Raw genomic sequence first — 26,064 nt, 5'->3', positions numbered from 1 at the left:
AGCAACACCCTTAAGTCAAAGGCGACGGCCGCGAGAGCTGGAATCCGGAAGGCGTGTGCCAACACTTCCCGGCCATTGGCTCCGCCCTCAACAAACGTTAATGTCTTTTTAAAGCAGTATTTGCCTACCCCAAGGTCATGAAGATATTCTGTGTTCTCTTCTAAAAGCTTATTGTTTTACGTACCACATTTAGATATATATTCTACATGGAATTAACTTTTGTATGTGGTATAAAGTGTAGGAGTCAAGATTAATTTTCTTCCTTATGAATATCCAGTTGACCCACCACAGTTGTTTTATTTTTTATTTCTTTCTATAATTTATTGCCCTCCTTTGAGAACACAATTAAAAGAAAATCCTTTCCTTATTGTCAAAGTGACAGTGTTCTTAAACCAGATCATGAGATTCCCCCTGCTCAAAATCTAGAGTAGTTTCCCATCGCAGGTTTTTTTTTCTTTCAATAATTTCAGCTTTTATTTTAGATTCAGGGAGTACATGTGTAGGTTTGTTACATAGGTTTACTCCATGATGCTGAGATTTGGGATACAATTGATCCCATCACCCAGGTAGTGAGCATTGTTCTCAATAGTTTTTCAAACCTTTCCCCGCTCCTTTCCTCCCTCTTCTAGTAGTCCCCAGTGGCTATTGTTGCCATCTTTACGTCCAGTGTGCCTACTGTTCAGCTCTCACTTGTAAATGAGAACATATGGTATTTGGTTTTCTGTTCCTGCATTAATTCGCTTAGGACAATGGCACATTGCACTTTAGAAGAAGAAGACACACCTCCCACCATGGCTTCTCCTCCTCCATCTGCCCCCTTTTCAGCTTTCCTCCTACCGATCTCTTCTCTCCTGTCCACTGTGGAAACGCTGACCTCCTTGCCATTCCTCATTCTTCCAGGTGCTTTTGCACAGGGATTCCTGTGCTCAGAGTACTCTTCCTCCATGTCTCAGCCAGGATCGCTATTTCACTCACCTCTCTGCTCAAATGCCCTTTCCTCAGAATGGACCACCCAATCAGCCCCCCTAACATTGATGAGTAAATAATAAATAAAAGTCCTCTGTATCTGTGTATTATTAATGCTGTCTTCCCTACTATGTGATTCTTTGAGAGAAGGGATTGTATCTTACTTGCTTTTGTGTATCTCGTTTGCAGCATGGTACACAGAACTCAAGTAGTGTCCTGAGTTTATTACATATGATAACTCATTGTTTTCCTTGCTCTGTCTACATTAGCCTTGGATAATTCTGACTCTGCTATAAATCTTTAGTAATTTGGATAAGCTCTGGTAGGATATTAACTTTTTGTATTTTTTTAAAAAGGGGCTGCTAAGCAATATTGTAGCTGAACTCACTTTAACTGTTTTACATGGAAATAATGCATGGGCTGAGCCCAAATGAACTTCGTATGTTGGCAAAAGAACATAGGTTTCAGTGACTTTATATAGCCAGGCCCTATGTTTCTCTAACAGTGATACTAATTGTGTTCAAGTTTATAACATTACATTTTTTTCTAAGCACTCTACAATCCAGATTTAGTGATTCTTATTGACCTACTTCCTATTACTGGGGCCATTCTAGGGCTACATGCATATAATAAAATTTGTTTTTTAGGCAAGAGTTAGATCTACCTTTCATTTGTTTATTTGTTCATTCTTTGTCAAGGCAATTATTTCCACCATTGATTGCATCTGTTTTCCTTTTTGTAAATCCTTAAACTGTTGTCTGACACACACGATTCTTTTATTAATTCTTTTATTAATCATCAAATGCCATTAAATTATAGAGCATAAAGAGACTAATAAGATCATCTTATCCAGCTATAAAAGTATTACTGGATCAGTTGATAAAGTATAGTTGGTAGATTAAAATATTGCATCTTTAATAATCAGCTTCATGAAGCTGCTAACTGTGCTATGGTGTGTTAAGAGACTGTCCTAAATCTTAGGAAAAACACACTGAAGTGTTTAGGAATAAAGATGCCTTGAGTTGCATAACTTACTCCTAAATGGTTCAGGAAAAAAAAATATGTATGTGTTTGTGTGTGTGGGTTTATGTGTGTTCATGTACAAGGAGAAACAAGTACAGAGCAAATTACAAACCAAATGAAGCAAAACATTAACAAATAGATTTGTGTAAAAGGCATATTAGTGTTATTCGTACTATTCTTGTAACTTTTCTGTAAGTGTGAAATTATTTCCACATAAACAGTTTGAAAAATTATCTCATCCACCCCTCTCAGGAAAAACATTCAGTCCTCATGACATCATGACACAGAGGTTAACTAGCTTTCCATTACCCAGAGTTAGAAACAAAACTGACTCTTAGTCCTGTGTACCCTCTGTTACACTATGCTGCGGCCTTCTAGTAAATAAAGTTACTGAGCGCTAATCGAATATGGGGCCAGTCATCCTGCTGTGTGCTTACATAGGACACAGCCAAGCTTGCATATTAGTGATGTAGTTTTGAGTACCTTTAAAAAGTAATTTGGCTATTACCTGGGCAGCCTTACAACCTCCAGCCCCTCTATTACCTGGACACCTTGTTATTAGATATGCTGCTCATTGTAATGAGACACACCTATGTTTGCATTTTAACAAACAGTGGTTTTGTTCTTCTATTTCTTGATAGCTACTGCTTCTTGGGATACCTTTCTCATGCTATGGAATTTCAAGCCACATGCTAGAGCTTACAGATATGTGGGTCACAAGGATGTTGTAACCAGCGTGCAGTTTTCTCCACATGGAAACTTATTGGCGTCTGCCTCACGAGACAGAACCGTGAGACTCTGGATTCCTGATAAGTAAGAGAAACAAATAAACACTTGATATCCTTTGGATTTGGAAATGTGAAAGAAAGCTGAGCCTGGCTGCTGCTCATGCACTGCTGCCTGCACTATTAGTCTCAGTCACATACAAGGCATGCTGCCCTTGTGGTAAAGTCAAACTAATTCATATAATTTTTTCCTCAAAATTATGTCTTCTTTTTGAAAACTATTTCCTACCATGGAAATATGCTTAATATGTCTTAAGTTTTTTTGAGGGAGTAGTGGTAGCTACCAATCCCTTTGTAGATCTGAGGTAAGCTTTAGACTATCTCCCCAGAATGATACACATCAGTATGTATAACCAAAAATTCACAGTTTATTAACTTCCTAACGCCTGTTCATGGATCCTTCAAGGACCCTTGGATCCCTGTTGAAAACCCTGTGCCTTTGATTTGATTTGTATCACTCGTTATCGGGGTCCAGAATTTTCTTGTTAAAGAAAATTTCTGACAAAAGTATAAACCATTGGATTTGTGTAAGGTCATATGCGTTATAACAAATCTCTGTAACAGAGACTTTTCAAACCCTAACTAATGGCCCATCTATTTTAAGTAATTATTGAGCCATGATTTTTAAAAATGTTTTTAAGCTTTAAAGTTTGTAAATTTTCAAACATACATGAAAATAGAATGAATAGCATCACTCCCCTCCCTCATATTCCCATCAATCAGCTTCAACAGTTGTCAGGATTCTGCCCATCTTGTTTCATCTACACCTCCTCTCACTTTTTCCCCTGGAGTACTTTTAGACAAAATCCTACATATCATATCATTTCCCCCCATAAATACTTCAGAGCAGAGATCCCCAACCCCTGGGCCACTGACCAGTACCAGTCCATGGCCTGTTAGGAACCAGGCCAGAGCTCTGCCTCTGTTGGATCAGCAGCGGCATTAGATTCTCATAGGAGCACAAACCCTATTGTGAACTGTGCATGCGAGGGATCTAGGTTGCACGCTCCATATGAGAATTTCATGCCTGATGATCTGTCACTGTCTCCCCTCAACCCAGATGGGACCATCTAGTTGCAGAAAAACAGGCTCAGGGCTCCCATTGATTCTACATTATAGTGAGTACGTAATAATAATAGAAATAGGGCTGGGTGTGGTGGCTCACGCCTGTAATCCCAGCACTTTGGGAGGCCAAGGCAGGCGGATCACCTGAGGTCAGGAATTTGAGACCAGCCTGGCCAACATGGTGAAACCCCGTCTCTACTAAAAATACAAAATTAGCCAGGCGTGGTGTCACGCACCTGTAATCCCAGCTACTCGGGAGGCTGAGGCAAGAGAATTGCTTGAACCTGGGAGGCAGAGGTTGCAGTGAGCCGAGATCGTGCCATTGCACTCCATCCTGAGCAGAAAAGAGCAAAACTCCTCAAAAATAATATAATAATAATAATAATAATAAAGTACATAATAAATGTAATGCACTTGAATCATCCCCAAATCATCCATCCTTCCCCTGACTCCCTGGTCCCATGGAAAAATGGTCTTCCATGGAACTGGTCTCTGGTGCCAAAAAGATTGGGGACCACTGCTTTAGAAGATAAGAATTTGAGTATTTCCTTGACCCTGTCGTGGCAGGATTTGACTTGTAGTCTGTGACTAAACAGGCCCTGGCACTCCCAAATGAAGGAAAGCTCATGGGCATTCCCATGCCAGTGGGTGCTTTTTTTCTGCCACCACCCAAGGGGAACTCTATGCTGAGAAATCTGAATATATTCCAATGGTAGTGAAAACTGTTGAAGAGAAGTGACATGTTAAAATGGCTGGCAATGTAGCAGGGAATTTTAAGGGACAAGGAACTTGTTTGGGGTCCAAGAGGAGAAGCATGTTCCAAAACCCTTAACTTTGGGAATTTAGAACTAGCTTTTTTACTATCTTCTGCACAGCATAACTTCAGTCTCCCTTTACTAATTCAAGGAAATGTCAGTGAACAAGCTGTATAAGGGTAGATGAACTAAAAGCTCACTGAGTCATTAATTTGTCATAGCTCATCTAAATACAATGATTAGGCTTGTGTAGGTGTCCCTAGTTTCTCTTTCTAAATCATGTCATAGTAGGGACAGAGCAATAATGGTGGATCATGGCAACGGGAAGGAAGATGATGTGTCAGTTATCTATTGCTGTATGACAGTCGCAAAACCTTAGTACCTTACTACAGAAACAATGATTTGTCACAATTCTGTGGGTTGTCTGGATGGTTCTTTTGCTTATATGGTGCAGGCTGAGATTACTCATGCAGCTTCACAGAGCTGGCAGATGAGTAGATGGGCTCTGTTCCTCATTCGTATGCCTGGGGCCTTGGTGCGGGCTGTGGCAATGGCATCTTGGTTCTCCATGTGCCCTCTCTCCAGCAGGATAACCTGTAGTTTTCTCACAGCATGACAGCTGGGTTCCAGGAGAATCAAACCAGAAGCTGCTAGACCAATTAAGAACTAGGCCTGAAACTTGCAGTGTCACTTCTGCCACGTTCTGTTGCTCAAAGTCAAGTCACAATACCAGCCCAAAGGGAAGAGAAATAAACAGACTCCACCTCCTTTGAAGCAGAGAGACATGCGTGTACAGGGATGAGATGAGTCACAACACCTCCTCTCACAACACCTCCCCTCAAAAGTCACAACACCTCCCCTCAAAGGGAGGGGAAATAAACAGACTTCACCTTTTGTGAAGTGGAGAGACATGCATGTACAGGGATGAGATGAGTATTGGCAGCCATATTTGCAGACAGACACCACAGCTGGTGACCAGAAGGCAAAGAAAGAATAGGGAGAGGCTGGGGGCATGGCTCGCACCTGTAATTCCAGCACTTTGGGAGGCTGAGGCAGGAGGATCACTTGAGGCCAAGAGTTCAAGACCAGCATGGGCAACATAGTGAGACCCTGTCTCTATAAAAAATAAAAAAATAATAAAATAAAATTAGCTGGGTATGGTGATGCACACCTATAGTCCTAGCTCCTCAGGAAGCTGAGGAGGGAGGATCTCTTGAGCGCAGGAGTTTGAGCTGCAGTGAGTAGTGATTGCACCACTGTATTCTAGCATGTGTGACAGAAAGAGAACACGTTTCAAAAAAATAAATAAGAAAAGAATAGGTAGGAGCAAGCCTGAAAGCAAGTCTGGCCCAGAGTTGGTCACAGTGGGTAGTCAAGAGAATTTAGCTGAAAGGGCAAGTAAATATGTAGGAGGGAGAGAACCTATATTAAGTTAAGATGAGGAACTAGAAACCAGTTAGGCACCAGCACAATAAATACAAGGCACTCCTATCTTGGTTTCTTCTGTGTTTCCTGTTGAGACTGGATCCGGTGCTTGGTTTCGCCTATGGCTGAGAGGACAGCCTTTTAGAAAGGAGGCAAATGAACAGCCTGCTGGAGTGGAGAGTGCAGAACTAAAAATCAGGGCAGATTTTGATGATACTGATGGTCTGTCTCTTAGCTTCCCCGTCATTGCAGATGCCTTTTCTTTTCTTTGTTTTCGCTAGGCATTATGTTTGGATTCAGGCCAAAATATACTCCTGATTTCCACTCATGAAATTTACCCTTGAAACTTCACTGAGCTAGTCCCTGGATGCTCCCTCCTAATTTTTGTTTAATAAGTATTTCAGTTTTTCCTGAGTAATATCATATGTCAGGTGATGGAAATTTATGATAAAGTCACCTTTCCTCCCTACAGACCACTGGAAGGGTAAGCCAGGTTGGATCTACGAGCCTTTATTGACTGTTCCAAGTGGAATTCAACATGTATTGAGTTCTTTTTATGTGCTTGACATATTGCTAGATGCTAGTCTTATAGAGATGAATAAATCATCATTCCTGTTCTTCAGAAATGTACTGCTTAAGAGGAGACAAATCATTCTTTAAAAAGTCACTGTATAATGTAGTAAGCAAAATCGTTGTAGCAAATAGGAAGCCATTAAGCCTGTCTGGCTTGGCCAAGGGAGTCTGGGGATGGGGGAAATAGTCCAGCCTGAGAAAGCAGTAAGTGCAAAGGCAGGGGTGTGTTTGAACGGCTGTGACTGTTCTGAGTACAAAGTTCAGTGTGAGTGGCAGGATGCCTCACCAAAGCACTTGGGCATTGTGCTTTCTTTTGGAGAAGAGCCAGTGACACATTTACACTGGGATTTACATGCTTGGAGTTACGCTTTTAGCAAGGTAATAAGCACAATGTGTAGGTGACTGGCAGGGGACAAAAGATTAGAGCAGGGAGACCAGTTAAGAGGCTTTTGCAATAACCTAGGTGAAGGATGTTGAGGATATATCTGCCTTAAGGCACGCAGAGCCGACATAGAAGAGGAGGATTCAGAAGATATTTAGGAAGTGAGGATGATATGGTTTGCTAACTTACTGGATGTGGGAGAGGAAGTGGGAGGAGTTGAGTGTGACTTCAGGCTTCTGGCTTGGACACAGGCGGATGTCACTCTGACCAGCCAAGGTAGCAAAATACAGGATGAGGTGCAGGTGTGTGGGAGATCAGTGTGAACATTTGAACATCTGAGACACATATATTGTGGCCAACTAAATTCTGTTGCCTGATGTTTTTCAAGCATTTATGACAATTTTCCCCACAGGGTATCTTGAGTATCAATATGATTTTCTAAATGGGAAAATTTCTAAGTCGTAGATACAGTGTAAGGTGAAAATGCCTTGGCAACTTGGGAACACTGACACAAAGTAGCATTTACCACATATCACCTTGTAACTCCAACACTATCTAGCCTGCACCCATTTTAAGGTTTTCTACTTCTCACACGCCTCACATTATTTTCTCCATCTTTTTTTTTCTATTCTCTTCTTTTCTGTCCTTCAGTTCTCAACACCTGAAATTTCATGGAAATTTCAGTGTTGATGAAGAGTACAGTACAACATAGCCTTTCATACTTTTGTTAGGTTTTACAAGAGTTAAACCATTTTATTTAAACTATTTTATGTTTCAAAGTCTGTATTGTGATTAAGTATTAACTATAATTAAATCAAATGAGTTATAAATATTAAACTGTTTATTTCCAGGAGAGGAAAATTCTCAGAATTTAAAGCTCATACAGCTCCAGTTCGAAATGTAGACTTTTCAGCTGATGGCCAGCTTCTAGCTACAGCTTCTGAAGACAAATCCATAAAAGTATGGAGCATGTATCGCCAGCGCTTCCTATATTCCTTGTATCGACATACACACTGGGTACGCTGTGCCAAGTAAGTGCAAACATTTTCATATTAAGATTCCCACATATTTTTTCTACTTCATATTTGCTCCCAACTTCCAGAAAAAGGGTTTGAGGACATATTCATTCATTTATTCAGTCAACAGATATTTGTTGTGTGACTGCTTTGTGCGGGAACAATAGTAAACAAAATAGTGAAAATCCTTGCTGTTACATTCCAGAGAGACAGACAAACAAGTAGGAAAATAGAGCAGGTCAGATGGCAGTAAGCACTATGGAGAAAGAGCTGGGTTAGAAGGGGGCACGTAATTTTTTTTTTTTTTTTTTTTGAGACATGGTCTCTTGTTACCCAGGCTGGAGTGCAGTGATGCTATCACTGCTCATTGCAACCTTGACTTCCTGGGTTCAGGTGATTCTCCTACCTCAGACTCTGAGTAGCTGGGACTACAGGCATGCACCACCACACCTGGATAATTTTTTGTATGTTTAGTAGAGACAGGGTTTCACCATGTTGCCCAGGCTGGTCTCAAACTCCTCAGCTCAAGTGATCCACCTGCCTCGGCCTCCCAAAGTGCTGGATTTCCCCAGCACTTTTATTACAAGGGGCCTGTAATTTCAAATGACATTCAGGGAATGTCTTACAGAAAGGGTGACCTACAGAAAGGGTGACCTTTCTGTAAGAAAGGTGTCCAAAGGGTGACCTTTGGACAGAGATGTAAAGGAGGGAGTGAGGCTTGAAGAAATTCAGGAAAGGAATGTTCTGGATAGGAGAAGCAAGGGCAGAAGCCCTGAGGCAGAGCCTGGTGGCTGTGTGAGGAAAAGCATGGGTGAGGGTGGGTGGGGATGTAGGAGGGGCCCCAGGGAGGCCGGCCAGGTCAAGAGCAGCGCTGACTTGTGCCCTGGGTGAGAGGAGATGCCGGTGTAGTGCCCTCCTCTCTTTGACCTATATTTTGCTGGAATTGCTCAGACTGCTGTATGGAGAATAGACTGTCAAAGCCAGGCCAGAAGCAGGGAGACCTTGTTAGGAGGCTGAGCAGTCCAGGTCCTGGCTTGGATCAAGGTGGTGGCTGTGAAGATTGAGATGTGGTTGGATTTTAGATAAAGTTGGAAGTTACAACTGGCAGTACGAGCTGTCACATCAGATTTGATGCAGCGAAGTCAGGAAGAACTCCAGAATCTTTGGTAGCAGTCTCTTGGCAGGTGAATGCTATTGTAGGTGTTGTTACCTGTTGGCCAACAGCTGTGGAGTCTTCCTATTCATAGGACACACTGCGAAAGTACTGAAAGTGCAGCTTGCATTTCCCCATCAGAACTGTCTGGGGGCCGGGCACGGTGGCTCACGCTTGTAATCGCAGCACTTTGCGAGGCCGAGGTGGGTGGATCACTTGAGATCAGGAGTTTGGGACCAGCCTGGCCAACATGGCAAAACCCTGTCTCTACTAAAAATACAAAAATTAGCTGGGCGTGGTGGCACGTGCCTGTAGTCCCAGTTACTTGGGAGACTGAGGCAGGAGAATCACTTGAATCCAGGAGGCAGAGGGTGCAGTGAGCTGAGATCATACCACGGCACTCCATCCAGCCTGGGCAACAGAGTGAGACTCCATCTCAAACAAACAAACAAACAACAACAACAACAAAAACTGCCTGGGCAGGAAGGATTGTTTTATTTTCCCTATTTTGCAGATAAGGAAAGTGAGTTTCGGAGAGGTAAAGTTAGACTCACCTAGTTGGAAGTGACAGAAGCCTAAGTCATTTTTTTTCTCCCCACCAGGTGGTTAAGTAGCTGGTGTGTTTGGAGTGGGGAGGGGACAGACTAGAACCAGGGACTCCAGTACTGTTAGGCTTCTCTCTCTGTAGTGTCTTGGGGCCTGTCTATATGCTGGCTCCATTCTCTCAAATGTGGTGGTACCCAGGTCCATGCCGGCTCCAGGCTTCAGTCCTCACAGCCTTGTGACTGACTGAAAAGGAAAGCTTCTTTACTCCCAGCTCCAGTTAGAAGAGTACCAGGTGGTGACTCTGGCCTATCCTAGAGCCTGAGCCCATCCCTTGCCTAGCAGTGAGATGCTGTGGCTGCTGCAGTTTAGGTCAGGGACCTGGCTGAAACCAGTTACCCTGACTAAGAAGGAGGGGTCTTACAAACATACATTCTAGGCATGGGGATAGGGGACACTTCTCACAAGAAGCAGGTATGGGGTATGACACAGAGGTGGTCAGCAGGGGAAAACTGTGGCCCTGTAGCCATCCTGCTTTGTGCCTGCTGTATGAAATAACATGCCAGGTGTCCCCAGCCAGGATCTGGTGGAGTGGGAGTTTGAGCTTTGCTCTGTCTGTCTTGCCTTACAGCCCACACTCCTCACTATTGTTATGGTCTCTGTGGGACATTATTGCTCAGGAGGTATTGATTATCACCTATGGCCATGAGCCTAAGAAGAATATAAGAAGATAGGCAGAAGGTCAGACTTTTAGTTACTAGGTTTTTCTTTTAAAGGTTTCAGCCAGTTTTTGGCTCTAGCCATCTCAGAATTATTTCTATATATGCCATATAGCTGTGTGGCTAAAAACATGGACCCTGGACCTAAATATGTAGGTTAAAGTTCCAACCCCACTACTTATCAGCTGTGAGACCTGTGGGGAAGTTACCTAACTTCTCAGTACTTCAGTTTTCTTACCTATGAAAATAAGATGATGATAGTAGTAACCTGCCACATAAGTTGTTACGGTATTCAAATGAGTAAATATCTGGATAACACTTAGAACGGTGCCCCTCACATAGTAGTCAGTATATAATTCTTAGCTGTCATTCTCATCACCATCATTGGACATCTCATTCTTATTAAATTTATAAAGATACTTTATAACTTGAGTTGACAATTTTTTCCCAACTAAGGAGATAACGCATGATGGTCCCAAGAGGCTGATCATTTGTATTGATGTATAAAGTGATGCTGTAAATAAGAAGAGGAGGCAGAGAGCAGAGGTTCAGGCTCTGTTCTGGGATGGGTCAGGTATGAAGAGAGTTATTTAGCCCCCACTGTGAGCCAGCTCTGGGTATGGTTGGCAAAGGAAGCGTATTCTTCACAGGGAGCTGCACAATAAGCAAAAACATGACTGTTGATTTAACTAAGCAAAATAGAATGCCTAAGTTCCACCCTGAATAATAATAATAGCTGTTATTGGCCCTGCGCAGTGACTCGCGCCCGTAATCCCAGCACTTTGGGAGGCCGAGGCTGGCAGATCACTTGAGGTCAGGAGTTCAAAACCAGCCTGGCCAACATGGTGAAACCCTGTCTCTACTAAAAATACAAAAATTAGCCGGGCGTGGTGGCAGGTGCCTGTAATCCCAGCTACTCGGGAGGCTAAGGCAGGGGAATCGCTTGAACTTGGGAGCAGAGATTGCAGTGAGCTGAGATTGTGCCACTTCACTCCAGCCTGGGCGACAGAGCCAGACTCTATCTCAGAATAATAATAATAATAATAATAGCTGTATAATAATAATAGCTGTTTTTGTCCAGTGCTATGTGCTCCTGTTTCATTCTAAAATGAAGGCGCTTTCTAATAACTCTCATACCTATGTATACATCGGTCATCAGAGGGAATCAGCAGACCATGTAGCCCTGAGGGTACAAATTTGGCACGGTGTTTAGCCTGATTCCTGTAGCTGAGGTATTAGTGGAGTGATGGTGGCTGATATAGTTTTCATTTTCTAATAACAAGAAGGAATATTATCAAGTTGTTCATGTAAGGGAAAATTTTTTATGGAAGTAAATTATAGATACTGTATTCATTGTCCTTGTATTGAATCATCTACATATAAGTCTTTTATCAAAGGGTAATCCTAATGTAAGACAATAATTTATGAAAAGTCACCAATAATGTGAAATTTTGGTCTTCAAAATATTACTTTAATAAGCATAGTCACTGCCCTGTACCATATAGCTGTATTAAGTATGTAGAGATGAAAGACACAGTCTTGGCCTCAGGGAGCCGATCGTTAGTTCAGTGGGGAAACATAGATACTAAATAATTATAAAACGGTGTGTCCTATGGGAAAAAGTGGCACAAACGATGATAAGGGAGTAATAAATGAGTGAGCATTGAACAAGATTTGTGTGAGGAAAAGTCAAGAAAGCTGTTTCAGACCCAGAGCTGAGGGGAGAGAAGGGGAAGAGGAGGCAGCGGCATATTTGTCAGGTGCGAAGAGGGAAGGCAAGCTGTCTTCATGAGGGAGCCAGGAGGAGCAAAGCACTATGGCCTGCAGGTACATAGTGTGCTCCAGGAACATTAATTATTCAGCCGTGGTCAGAACACAGGGAGCATATGGGACAAAACTATCCAATATTCATATGCCTGCCTGCACCACAGCATCACCCCAGAGCAAGTTAGCTCCCTGTTCTCAGCCTCTGTGGAACTTGCGGGTATTGAGGCTTCTCTCACTGGACTGAGGATGAGAAGTACCAGTTGATGGTGTTTGGGACTGAGTGATGCCATAAGACTACCTCTCTTCCAGCTGGGTGCTATTTAGGGAGAAACTCTGGAACTGGGGAGGAGTCACTGAAAATGTTCTTCCCCTTTATCAATTCGAGAGAAGAAAACGATGGTGGAACTCTGCACTTCTGTCTGCCTAGCATCCATTCCCTGTTTTCTGGTAGCAGTGCTCAAGCTTGCCCTGAGGAACCAGCCTGCCCCCTTGGTCCCTCTCTGTGTCATGTGCAGGAGTGGCCCTATCTCCAGTTCCAGCAGCAGAGAGTCAGCTCAGGCTCACCCACGGAAACATAGCATCCCCTCCTGGAGGAGTGAGTCTTGTTGGAACCATGGGCCTTTCCTCTTGGTTGGCTGTGTTTAGGCTTATTTAAGCCTGTGACTGCTGAGGGACACCCTGGGCAAAGAACTGACCTAAAAATAATATTAATCCAGAAGAGAGCAGAGCTGTGAGATGAAGATGGAATGAATTTCTGTCTAATCATATGATTTGGTTTCTGTATACAGCCATACCTGAAAGTATTAGAGAGAGTGTGTGTATGTGTGTCTGTGTGTGTGTGTGTGTGTGTGAGAGAGAGAGACAAAGAGAGAGTCTTTAAAAATTCCCTTTTCCTTTTTTGTTTTATCCTAAAAAAGATGCTTTCCATAGGAAGTGATACTGGAGCAGAGCTTTGAAAAGTGAAATCTTCTTACCCGGTCAAGACATTTGTTTTATCTCCATCCTCAACGCTGCTGCTGTAGTTTTAGCACCATTGGCCTTTGTGGAGACTTTTGCAGGAATCTCCTAAATGGTCTCTCAGATTACAGATTCCCTTCTCCCACCCTCCGCCCCTGCATCTCTGCTTTTCTGAAAAACAAATCTGGTCATGCTGTTTCTCGCCTTAAAACCCCTCAGTGACTCCTTGCCCTGGCGTGTGTGCACTGCCCTCCTATCTTTCTTTTGTCACTTTCTGTCTTTCTTCTGTCACTTTCACCATTCACCTTCTTGCAGCCAGACAAGTCTCCTCAAGTGTGAATGACCCTTTTTGCCTTGTGCCTTTCCATATGGTGATTTCCATGCTGGGATGCCCCCTGCTTCCACCCTTCCTTCACAACCTGCTCTGCATCTCTTCCTCCAAGAAAGGTTTCTACCTCTCCTGGGCCAAGCTTATTGTGACTCCTTTATGCCACCACATTGCCCTTCTTATGAGGTCTGTTTGTCATTTTAGGCCTCTCTTCCCTATTAGACTTCGAATTACAAGTATTTATGTTGTATTCTCTTGCCAGGCACTGTTCTAAATTATATGAATACAGCAGAAAATAAAACACAAAATTCCTACTCTCGTGGAGCTTCCTTTACTGAAGAGAGACAGACAGCAAATATATTAGTGATAAGTACTCTGGAGAAAAATTATGTAGGGGGTAACAAGATGAAGAGTGGTGGGTTTGGGAGGTGATCTTTTACATATCAAGGTCAGGGAAGGCATATTTACCAAGGTGATGTTTGAGCCAAGACTTGACTGTATTGTGGAAGTTAGTAAGGTTGGTGTCAGGAGAGTGTTCAAGATAGGTCAGATACGATCTGAGAAGCACTGTAGAGTATCAGCTACAGAGTGGGAAAGGGTCAGAGGTTGTGCAAAAATATGGTTGAATGAATCAGTGAAAGGTTGGTGAGTAGGCTTAGGTTTATCTCTAAAGCAAAGGTAATTTTCATGGATTTCTTCAGAGAAGAGTTATTTTTGTGAATCTTTTCTAGCAAATCCAGAAGTACTGGTGGATGCATGTTTTGCATGGAGATGTTTATATGGCTTCACTGCTTTCTTTGTCCATTTTGGTTGACTCTTGTTCAGTTGGCCAGTTGCTGACTTGGCACACCTGGCCTTCATGGACTGTCTTTATCTTACCTGTACCTTAAGGTTCTGAGGGATTTTTTTTTAACAAATCAGTTTTCTTACTGTTTGGAGTGAATGATTAATGTGAAACTCTGCAGAGGCCGTCCTCCAGGAATGTTCTTTGATGAATAAGTTGGTTAAGTTTAATGAATAAGGATTTCATCTTCTTGGCAACTTTTTATTTATGTACACTACAACATGCTTACAGACTCTTTCCCATACATTTATTATAATATATCTTCTTGGCTTACTTTATTGCAGTTAGAACAAGAGAGTTTAGACCAATGTCTAGAGGGCCTGATTGACCACTGAGGCCCAGCCTCCCAGAGTGTCTTGTGCATCTTCCCATGAGAACTTAACCTTGATGAAATCATTCTAATCCAGGACTCTCAAAGATGTGCAAGACTAGAAGTCCTATTTTCACTCTATACCTGAAGGTGAGAAAGCTCTGGGGAGCTTGAGTCATGTTTAATAAGTTTAGGAGAGTCTGAAACATAAGTCAGATGCCAGTTTACTTATTTGTAATGACAATGCTAACTGCCAGAGAGCCTGGAACATTTGCATGCCTTAGTCAGGGCCTTCTTCTTTTTTTTTTTTTTTTTTTTTTTTGAGACGGAGTCTTGCTCTGTCGCCCAGGCTGGAGTGCAATGGCAGGGCCTTCTTCTTTTGCCAAGTCAGGATATAATCAGAAGGCTTTTCAGTGAGCCCTGGAACTAAAGCAAGAGTTGTTTGTAGAAAAAATCTTGTTAGATAGTTTTCTTAGGTTAGGATAGTGAGGTGGGCCCATCTCCCCATCCACACACCTGCCAGTGATCAGTACTGCTGGTCAGGCACCCATCCCCTGAGCCAGGATGGAGGCTGCTGACCAGCTCTTGCTGTTTGCTTGTTGCAGTTGTTGCGCACCTCCTCTCTGTTGACGTAGTATCTTTCAGGTGATGCAGTACAATGATTAGTTTCAGCAGAGGGGCAGCATAGAGTAGTTAAGAGCCTGGGCTCACTAGCATGTTACTTGGGCACATCACATTCTCTGGGCATTAGTCTGCTCTCATATAAAATGAGTACAATGGAAGTGCCTTCCTCATAAGGTCACTGTGAAGATTAAATGAGTTAATGAATGTAAAGTGCCAATTAATGTCAGCTATTAACTATCCTCACATGACAGTCCTCCCCCTAGGGATTATACTGGAGCCACTGTCAGCTGATATTCAAAAGTCGTTTCACATATTTGCACATAGTTTTGGGGGTTGCTAATATAGATGGCTACTATCATCTATTAAATGTATGTTGTGTAGTAAACTTAAAAAGAAGGTCCTTTTATTTCAAAGTAGTTGGGTCTGAAAATCTCTGCCTTTTACGTGGAGTTCTTAGTCTGTTTAAATTTATGTAATCAGTCCTGTGATTGGGTTTAAGTCTACCATCTTACTGTTTTCTATGTATCCCATTTGTCCCGTGTGTTTGTTATTTCTTTATCCTCTCTCCTTTTGGATTAATCAACTATTTCTTAGTATTCTACTTATCTATTTTATTCTTAGCTTTATTCTTTGTCTTTTTTGTTTTGTGGTAACTGCTAGAAATTACAATATGCATCCTTAACTTATCACAGTCTACTCTTGAATTAATTTTATGCTGTTTTATTTATAATGTTAGAACTTACAGAACTGTATCTCCATTTACTTCTTGACCATTTACACCTCCATATGGCGTAAGCTCACAATATGTTAAGTAGCCAATTTTCTTTTAAAGAAAATAAGAAACAAAAAAGTCTTTTATATTTACCCCCATATTTGCTACTTCCAGCATTCTTTATTCATTTGTGTAGATCCAAGTTTCCATCTGATATCATTTCTTTTCAGCCTAAAACACTGCACTTACCATTTCTTGTAGTGAAGGTCTCCTGGTGATAGATGACTTCTCTCAACTTCTTGTTTATCCTTTGTAAAGGATATTTTTGCTGAGATGTAGAATTCTAGTTTGGCAGATAATTTTTTCTTTTAGTGCTTTAATGATGTCATTTACTGTGGTCTGAGTTTGTGTCTCCCAAAAAATTCATGTGTTGAAATCCATATGCCAAAGGTGGTGGTATTAAAAGATGGGGCCTTGGGGAGGTGATTAGCTCATGAAGCACACCCCTCATGAGTGGGATTTATGCCCTTATAAAAGAAGCCCCAGAGAGACCCTTGCCTCTCACCATGTGAGGACGCAGCAAGAAGGCATCATTTATGAGCCAGGAAACAGGCTGTATTAGTTTGTTCTCACACTACTAATAAAGACATACCTGAGACTGGGTAATTTATAAAGGAGAGGTTTAATTGACTCACAGTTCCGCAGAGCTGGGAGGCCTCAGGAAACTTACAAATCGTGGTGGAAGGGGAAGCAAATACATGGTAGCAGCAAGGAGAAGTGCTGAGCAAAAGGGGGAAAAGCCCCTTATAAAACTATCAAATCTTGTGAGAACTCACTCATTATAAAAAGAATAGCATGTCGGACATGGTAGCTCACACCTGTAATCCCAGCACTTTGGGAGGCCAAGGTGGGTGGATCACCTGAGGTTGGGAGTTTGAGACCAGCCTGACCAACATGGAGAAACCCCGTCTCTACTAAAAATACAAAAAAAAAAAATTAGCTGGGTGTGGTGGAGCATGCTTGTAATCCCAGCTGTGGGAGGCTGAGGCAGGAGAATCACTTGAACCTGGGAGGTGGAGGTTGAGGTGAGCCATTGCACTCCAGCCTGGGCAACAAGAGCGAAATTCCATCTCAAAAAAAAAAAAAAAAAAAAAAAGAATAGCCTTAGGGTAACCGCCCCCATGATTCATTTACCTCCCACCAGGTCCCTCCCACCGACAAGTGAGGATTATGGGAACTATAATTCAAGATGAGATTTGGGTGGGGACACAGCCGAATCGTATCACAGGCCCTCATTAGACACCAAATCTGCTGGTGCTCTGATGTTGAACTTAGCCTTTAGAACTGTGAGAAATAAATTTCTGTTGTTTATATGCTACCCAGTGTGCAGTATTTTGTTATAGCAGCTTGAATGGACTAAGATGTCATTCTATTGTCTTTTAGTTTGCATTTTTTTAGTGTTAAGCCGGCAATCATTTTAATGTAATTCCCCTATATATAATGTATCTTTTTTCTCTGCTTCTCTCAGATCTTTTGTTTTCAGCAATTTGACCATAATGGGCCTAAGTATGGTTTTCTCTATTTTTCTTATAGTTCACTGAACTGCTTGGATCTATGGATTGATATTTTTCATCATATTTGTAAAAATTGTTGTCCTTTCTTCATTTATTGTTCTTCCCTAATTTCTTTCTCATCTCTTTCTGAAGCTCCAAATTCATGTATATTTGACCACTTGATATTGTCCCACAGTTTTTTGAGGCTTTGTTCATATTTTTCCATTTTTTTCTCCCTATGCTTAGTTTGTATAATTTCTATTGGCTTATCCTCAAGTTCACTGGTCTTTTCTGCTGTAGGATCCAATTAACTGTATCCATTTCTCTGGTGAGATTCTCCATTTGTTTGCCCATGATGCCCATCTTTTCCTTTAAATCCTTGAACATATTTATAATAATTGTTTTACAGCTCTCAACATCTGTGCCATATCTGCATCAAATTTTTCTGCTTCTTCATATGTCCTGTGATTTTTTAATTGTATGTCCAAACATGGCTAAATTTTTGAGTTTAGATTATGCTGTCATTGTCTAAAGAGTGTTAAGTTTTGTTCTGGTAAGAAATTAACTTTCTGCTTGCCCAAAGAGATTCTGTTGAGGCTTGGATTTAGCCTGTGTAGGGTGGATCTAGTGTAGTCTTTACTCATGGGCTGTAGTGCCACTGGCCCTTCTAGCATTTCAACTGAATACTGGAGTATTCACCAAAGGCTGGTCAGAGCTTGGGCATCTCTCAGTTCTGTGTAACCTCTGTAATCTTTGCTCTGCTCACAGCCACCCAGTAGTTGTTCTCTGCCAAGCCTTGTTGCCTTTGCAGGGGCAGCTTTGTATTTGACAATACAAAGGGGATTGTATTGTATACAAGGGGGTTCCTTGTAAATTTTTTTTCCAATGCAGAATTTTCGGGGATTCTGCTCTTTGTAAATATTGTCTTGTACCCCGTCCTCAAAATTTCAGCCCGTTAGCAGCCCTGAGTTCTGATTTCTGTTTCCTGTGCCCAGTGAGACTGCTGTTATCTCCTTGGGCTCTACTTCCACGTACTAAGGTTTAGAAAGGGCTCCCATGTAGAAATCTGGGACAGATTTTGTGCTTATCTCATGTGTTTCCCATCTCTCAAGATTCACAACCCTATGCAGTCTCTTGCCTAGTTCCTAAAAACAGTTACTTCATATATTTGGCAGTTGTATGGTTGTTTATGGTAGGGGAGTAGGTCTGATAACCTTTACTACCCCATGGCCAGAACTGGAAATTCTGTCCAAGGAATTAGTGGAACCAGACAAGTTAATTTTAAAATTCACATGGATGTGATAAATGTGCAAGAATAGCCAAGGAAAATTGACAAGAAAACAATTAGAGCCAGGTGGCTCACACCTGTAATCCCAGCACTTTGAGAGGCCGAGGTGGGTGGATCACTTGAGGCCAGGAGTTTGAGACCAGCCTGGCCAACATGGCCCTAACAATTAGGCCCTAACAATTAGGCCCTGACAATTAGGGCCAGGTGGCTTACACCTGTAATTCCAACACTTTGGGAGGCTGAGGCAGGTGGATCACTTGAGGCCAGGAGTTTGAGACCAGCCTGGCCAACATGGCAAAACCCCATCTCTATTAAAAATACAAAAATTAGCCAGGCATGGTGGCACACACCTGTATTCCCAGCTACTTGGGAGGCTGAGACACAAGAATCGTGTGAACCTTGGAGGCGGAGGTTGCAGTGAGCCGAGATCACGCCACTGTACTCCAGACTGGCAGCAGAGTGAGACTCTATCAAAAAAAAAAAGAATTATAAATTAGCTTTATGACTTATCAGCCTCTTGCAAGAAGTGGGTGGATTGCTTGAGTCCAGGAGTTTGAGACCAGCCTGGGCAGCATGGCAAAACCCCATCTCTACAAAAAATACAAAAATTATCTGGTCGTGGTGGCATGCACCTGTAGTCCCAGCTACTTTGGAGGTTAAGGTGGGAGGATCACCTGAGCTTGGGAGGCCTATGCTGCAGTAAGTTGAGATGGTGCCACTGCACTTCAGCCCCACTAATGGAGTGAGACCTCGTCTCAAAAAAAAAAAAAAAGAAAGAAAGAAGAAACTTGTCCAACCAGTTTTCAAAACATAATATAAAACCATAGTAATTAAAATATGGTGATAATGGTACAGGATTAAGAAAAGAGGTCATATAAAGCCCAGAAGCAGATACATGTGTATATGAGAACTTACAATAAATGTGGCATTTCCAATCAGTGGGGAAATATATGGTCTATTTAATATGTAGTTAAGATAACTAGATTTATATTTGGAAAAATATTAAAAAAATAAAGTTGAATATTTTACCAAAAAAATTTAGATGAATTAAACAACTGGATATTTAAAATAATCCAAATGGTACAGCTCTTCCTCCCAGTGCATGGATAGTATACTTAAATGAATGTAGAGGATCAGTAGAGCAATTGTTTCTGCCTTTAGTATTTGAATTTTAAATGTATGCTATGGACTTAAATAATTAAAATTCTGTGTCTGTCTCCGTGCCCAGTACTTTCTATGAGTTTGTTCTTGGAGCCCAAGCTTATTCAATGTGACACAGAGATGGTGCCCGTTAGTGTAAGAGGAGGTGAATAGCTGGTTTCTCTAGACTAACCTTTGTTATGATCTAATTTAACAAAGGTTAATTTAAATAAATAAGGTATACCATATATTGGGAAATATATTCATGCTTTTAAAATGTAAATATTATAGTCTTTTTATAAGTCTATTTGCAAAATATGTCAGGCATCTTTGTTGCAGTGATTCTACAACCAAAAATGTGTCCAAAATAAATACTTTTTTGCAATCACATGAAGAAGCTTTGTATTCAAAGGTAGTGCTTTCGGTATAATTTGAAATGATGAGAAATTAGAAATAACCATTTTTTCCAATTTTTATTTCAAATAAAAAACGTAGTTAAATATAGTTATATTATGATGTAACCAGTAAAAAGGGAGTATATATGCAAGTTATGGCATGAAAATATGTTTACATGGGGGCATGGAATGCAGTGGTTATATTATAAAAGACCTATGCATGAACAAAAGATGAGGTATCTATTATACACAAGATATTAAGTGTAATTGTGTTTGAGTGACAAGATCTTGACTTTTAAAATTTTCTGTATTTCTCAATTTTTAAAAATAACTTTAATGATGAAGAAAGCATCATTTGAAATACATGTATGTAGGTGAGAAATATCTTTTTACTTACAAAAGAATTTTTCTAAAAGTTAAAATGAGTATAGCCCTTTGTTTTTAAAAACAATGCATATATTGTGGGATAACTTACATTTCTTTATAGTGTTCTTAATAAAAAATAAGTAGAAGTTAATTTAGTAGAGAACTTTTCCAAGTCTATTGCTTTTCCAGCATTGATTTTTTGGGAGTAAATATCTGCCTATAATTTTCAGTTGTTGATAGGATTACAAAGTGCTCTTTTGACCATCTGAATTGAAAAGATTTTGTAAAATTGTGGTAAAATATATATAACAAAATTTACCATTTTAACCATTTTTATTTATACAGTTCTGTGGCATTAAGTATATTCACATTGTTGTGGAACGAATTGCAAAGATTTTTCTCAACTTACATTGGCTATATATAATATTAAGTTAGTTTAAATTCCCTTAAAACTTTTTTTTTTTTTTAATTTCCTAAACATTTACTAAGGACCTACTCAGTGCCAGGCACTGTGTCTGGGGATAGAGCATTGAGTGAGACAGATGTGAATTGCCTCTTCTTGCTTATATTCTATTAGGGAAGCCAGCGTGGAGCACTGAGATGTAAATGTGGATGTGGGGCCAGGCGCGGTGTTTAACGCCTGTAATCCTAACACTTTGGGAGGCTGAGACCGACGGATCACTTGAGGCCAGGAGTTCAAGACCAGCCTAGCCAACATGGCGAAACCCCATCTCTACTAAAAATACATAAATTAGCCAGATGTGGTGGCACATGCCTGTAATCCGAGCTACCTGGGGATGCAGGGTAGCTGAGGCATGAGAATCGCATGAACCCAGGAGGCGGAGGTCGCAGTGAGCTGAGATCCCGCCATTGCACTCCAGCCTGGGCTACAGAGCGAGAGTCTATCAATAAATGAATGAATGAATGAATGTGGTTGTGGGCAACTCCAAGAACACATCCTGGGGTGCTAGCCTACTGGTGACAGTGTCAGGAAGGCCTTTCCTGAGGAAGTGACATTGAAGCAGAGAGCTTGAAGGAGGTGTAAAATCCTTTTTATAGATTTTAAACTAGGTAAAGACTAGGGAGCAGTGTTTGAGGCACAGGGAAACATCTGAGCAAGAGCAAGGGACCTAAGAGAAGGTAAAGAAGAGGAGGGTGATGAAGATGAAGACGCAGGAGGATAGGTCCTAGAGAGCAATGAGCATGTCACACTTCTCCCGAAAGGAAACGTGAAACCACCGAAGGTTTTAAGCAGAAAGATGACCCAATTTGATTTAAGATTTAAAGATCACTTTTGTTGCTTGTGGAGAGTGGAAGACAACAAGGCCAATTGTTACTTAAGGAGACAGGACCAAATAATGGATTGGAATGTGGGGAAGTAGAAGAGAAAGAAGAATCAAGCCAGACCCCCGAGTTTCTGGCTTGAGAAACCATTTACTAAGAAAGAAAACACTGAATAAAGAGAAGAAGAAAACCTTCCTCTTCAAGAGGAAGAGGGTGAATTCATTTGGACAAGTTCAGAGCTGGAGGTTCCTGCAGGATATCCAAAAGGGGATGCCCAGCAAGCAGTTGTACTCATGGGTGGAGATTCCAGGAAGGAAGTCTGGGCACATAGATGGTAAATTCTGTAACAAGTAATTTTCATGGCATGCTTCATCTTTTTACATCTTTTTCGTCTGCTTTTTGTCTCTCAGCAGTTGCAGAAATGAATCCTGCTATTGTAGTCAACAGATGGTTTCTCTTCTAATGCTGACCAACACTTAAAAAAAAATAAATGTTTTGCTTATTGACTTGAACTTCACCTTCAATCTGTAAACATCAAATTCTATCAAAGCAAACTCTGAGACTGCCAAATTTTTAGAGTCTGTGAAAATTTTAGGGCTGATTCAATCCAGACTCCTTCATTATACAAATAGGAAATGGTGGCCATTATGGTTGTGAGTTTACAAGATTACATAGCTGGACTGTTGCAGAACTGGCCCTAGAATTCAGGACTTAGTATTTACTGAGCAGTCTTATTTCCACTACTTTTTACTGCTTCCTCCTACTACTGAAGAGCTGTTGGCTTCAGAGTTCCTCTTACTAATGATTTGTGTCTTACAGGACATGAAATAGTGCCTGCCCTGTTTGGTCCCAGAGCCCTGAGTGTGTTTTTATAGAAAATGTATTCTGAAGATAAGAAATAGCCAAAGGAAAATTTGAATTTTTTATGAAAGTATCTATCTGTCTGTCTATCTATCTATCTATCTATCTATTGAGACAGTCTCACTCTGTCACCCAGGCTGGAGTGCAGTGGTGCACTTGGCTCACTGCAGCCTCTGTCTCCCTGATTCTCTTGCCTTAGCCTCCCAAGTAGCTGGGATTACAGGCATGCACCACCAGGCCCAGCTAATTTTTGCATTTTTAGCAGAGATGGGGATTCACCATATTGCCTAGGATGGTCTCAAACTGATGGCCTCAATGATCTGCCTGCCTAGGCCTCCCAGAGTGCTGGGATTACAGGCATGAGCCACCACACGCGGCCTTATGAGAGCACTTTAAGACTTTTCATGGTTCATGCACACTTTTGGTTCTGTAGTGAACAAGTAACTATGACTATGAATATAGACATAAAATTTTTACATACAATTACAGGAACTCTGTAGATTCCAAGTTAAAAAGACTCCTTTTATGTAATCTGGGCTATTTTCAAGGACATGTGAATCAGTTTTACTAGAAATAAGTTCAAGAATTTCTTCATTCTGGGCTGGGCACAGCGGCTCACGCCTGTAATTCTGGCACTTTGGGAGGTGAAGGCAGGAGGATTGCTTGAGCCCAGGGGTTCAAGACCAGCCTGGGCAACATGGCGAAACCCTGTCTCTACAAAAATTACAAAACTTCGCTGTGCATGGTGGCACAAGCCTGTAATCCCAGTTACTTGGGAGGCTAACGTGGGATGATCGCCTGAGCCCTGGAGGTCGAGGCTGAAATGAGCCGAGATCGCACCACTGCTTTCCAGCCTGGGTGACAGAGTGAGACCCTGTCTCAAAAAATAAATAAATAAATAAATAAATAAGAATTCCCTCATTCTTTTGAATGAATACTAGTAAAGTTTAAGGAATTCAGTAGTAGTTCAGCTAACTTCTCATATGCCCCTTAAACTCTTGAACGTCCATGTTTGGTGATCCAGTACTCACTATTGACTAATGTAATATTCATCTTGGTGATACACTTTGTAGAAGTTTTTAAAGGCAGTTGGGTGGTACTAAATTAAGAGAGTCAGAAATCTATTAATGTCTTAGTAGAAATTTTATATCCTCTTTAAATTCTTAAAAATCTAGTTAGATGTTATTTGAGCCCTGACAATAAAGGACTACCTTTCCTAATCAAAGTCAGGGCAAAGAGAAGACTGTTTTATTGGTGTTAACCTATTTCTGATGTATCTAATTAAAAATAAAAGGGAGGAGGAGGAAATAGAAATCATCATTCTCACTTTCAGCCACCTCAAATGCAAAAAAACACATACAGAGAGCATATGCAGGATTAAAATGCAGTGACCAGAGCAGGGGGAAGGCCTTAACCTCAGTACCCTTTAGTTTCTGTTAAGTTGATGGTAGAAACCTTGCCTCCTTCTGGCACCAGGTTCTTCCCGGCTACTGCCTGTACTTTAACTCATTCGAGGTTCACATCCCCTTCATTTATTTTGCTCTGGGAAATTTCTCCCAGCTATGGGCCCTCCTGCGCAGGAGGCACTTTTAGCTGACCAGGATAACACTTTTCCTCATTTGTGAGTTTCTTTAAAACCCTGTTTCCTCTATGGAGCTTCTGGTGACAAATTGGCACCTGTTTTGTTACAACCCTTTTTCATATCACTTTCTAAAATTATGTTTTTTGTGTGCCCTCCCTTCTTCCTAGAACAAAAGCCTCATAAGGGCAGGGATCTTGCCAGTCTCATTTACAGCTATATTCCTACTACCCACAGCAGTGCCCAGTGCCAGGTACAGACAAGTGCTTAGGGAATCTTGGAACGAATCAGTGGGTGAAAATTTTTCCCACAGACTCCTCAGTGACAGGGACCATGTCTGTTTTACCTACAGCTTATGGCAACACACACAGATGTTTATTCAAGGATGGTGTATAGCCTCCTAACAGCACTGCCTCCTGGTTCCTCTCCACTTTAGAACCTTCTGTTGTTTACACAGAATCCACACAGAACTTCCAGTGCTCTAAGTAATTTGGGCCAGTAGAAGACACTTTGCTTTTTGTCAGACTTAAGCAGAGTGGTTCAGAGATTTGGCTGTAGAAACAACTGCCTGATTCAAATCCGGACCCCTCTCCCCACTGACCTGATAACACTGGCAGTTACTTATCCTTTATGTGCCTCTGTTTCTTCACTGTAAATTGAGACAAGCAGTAGCACCTGTTTTACTGGGTTATGCTGAAAATTAAATGAGTTGCTACATGTAATGTGTTAAGAACCGTTCTAGGACATATGTGCTCAAGGAATGTGGGTAGGATAATTATGTGATGGTGGTGGTAGTATTTGGTTGATGTCATAGGGTAAGTACTTTTATATTTTGTTATTATCTAAGCATTTCATTTTATTAAATATTTTTCTCCATAATTGCTTTCTTGAAATGTAAGAGTTAAGTCTTCTCATAGAAATATTTTGGTCACTTAACATAGTCACATTAAAGAATATTTTTTAAAAAAGAAGCTTAGTAACACAATTTGATCCCTTGCATTAGTTTTCTACAGTTTGTTTTTTTTTTTCTTTTGAGACAGAGTCTTACTCTGTCACCCAGGCTAGAGTGCAGTGGTGCGATCTCGGCTCACTGCAACCTCTGCCTCCCAGATTCGAGCAATTCTCCTGCCTCAGCTTCCTAAGTAGGTGGGATTACAGGCACCTGCCACCATGCCTCACTAATTTTTGTATTTTTTAGTAGACACGGGGTTTCACTATGTTGTCCAGGCTGGTCTCAAACTCTTGACCTCAGGTGATCTGCCTGCCTCGGCCTCCCAAACTGCTGGGATTACAGGCATGAGCCACCACACCTGGCCAGTTTTTTATAATTATTATGCCAAGTTTATCCATGGGGATACCGAGTAGGTTTTTTTCCCCAGGGTCTATATACAATAAGCTTCCTCTGTTTGGAGCCTTTTTATAATACTGCCCTTCATATTTGAATCTTTCTCACATTTTCTGAAAGAAAATATTAACAAATTATTACTTACTATAAAATCAGGGTAAACTACCCAGCATGGAAAATTTTTCCTTGAAGGGTTATTTTCTTGACTTTTTTTTTTTTTTTTTTTCCTGAGGTGAGGCTCACTCTGTCGCCCAAGCTGGAGTGCAGTGGCACAATTGCAGCTCACTGCAACCTCTGCCTCCTGGG

At 41.3% G+C, this 26,064-nt stretch overlaps 1 protein-coding gene across 29 annotated transcripts in view; it reads left to right on the top strand.

The window, feature by feature from the left end:
• The window catches only part of POC1B (POC1 centriolar protein B), a 169,795-nt gene that overhangs the window by 25,953 nt on the left and 117,778 nt on the right, over positions 1 to 26,064 (top strand). For 22 of the 29 annotated variants that reach the window (XR_010115137.1, XR_010115139.1, XR_010115141.1 and 19 more), the window contains 2 exons: positions 2,631 to 2,802; positions 7,826 to 8,005. Coding sequence is in view for 25 of the 29 variants with exons in the window: in XM_063615166.1 (XP_063471236.1) it covers positions 2,631 to 2,802; positions 7,826 to 8,005 (352 nt within the window). In the remaining 4 variants the exon portion in view is untranslated. The remainder of the gene's footprint in view (positions 1 to 2,630; positions 2,803 to 7,825; positions 8,006 to 26,064) is intronic. The other 7 variants (XM_063615173.1, XM_063615172.1, XM_063615170.1 and 4 more) reach the window with 1 other exon arrangement.

This window comes from Symphalangus syndactylus, chromosome 13, assembly GCF_028878055.3.
Source record: "Symphalangus syndactylus isolate Jambi chromosome 13, NHGRI_mSymSyn1-v2.1_pri, whole genome shotgun sequence".
NCBI classification, from domain to species: Eukaryota; Metazoa; Chordata; class Mammalia; order Primates; family Hylobatidae; genus Symphalangus; species Symphalangus syndactylus.
The sequence above is the reverse complement of the archived record's forward strand: the minus strand, read 5'-3'. Positions and strand labels throughout refer to the sequence as shown.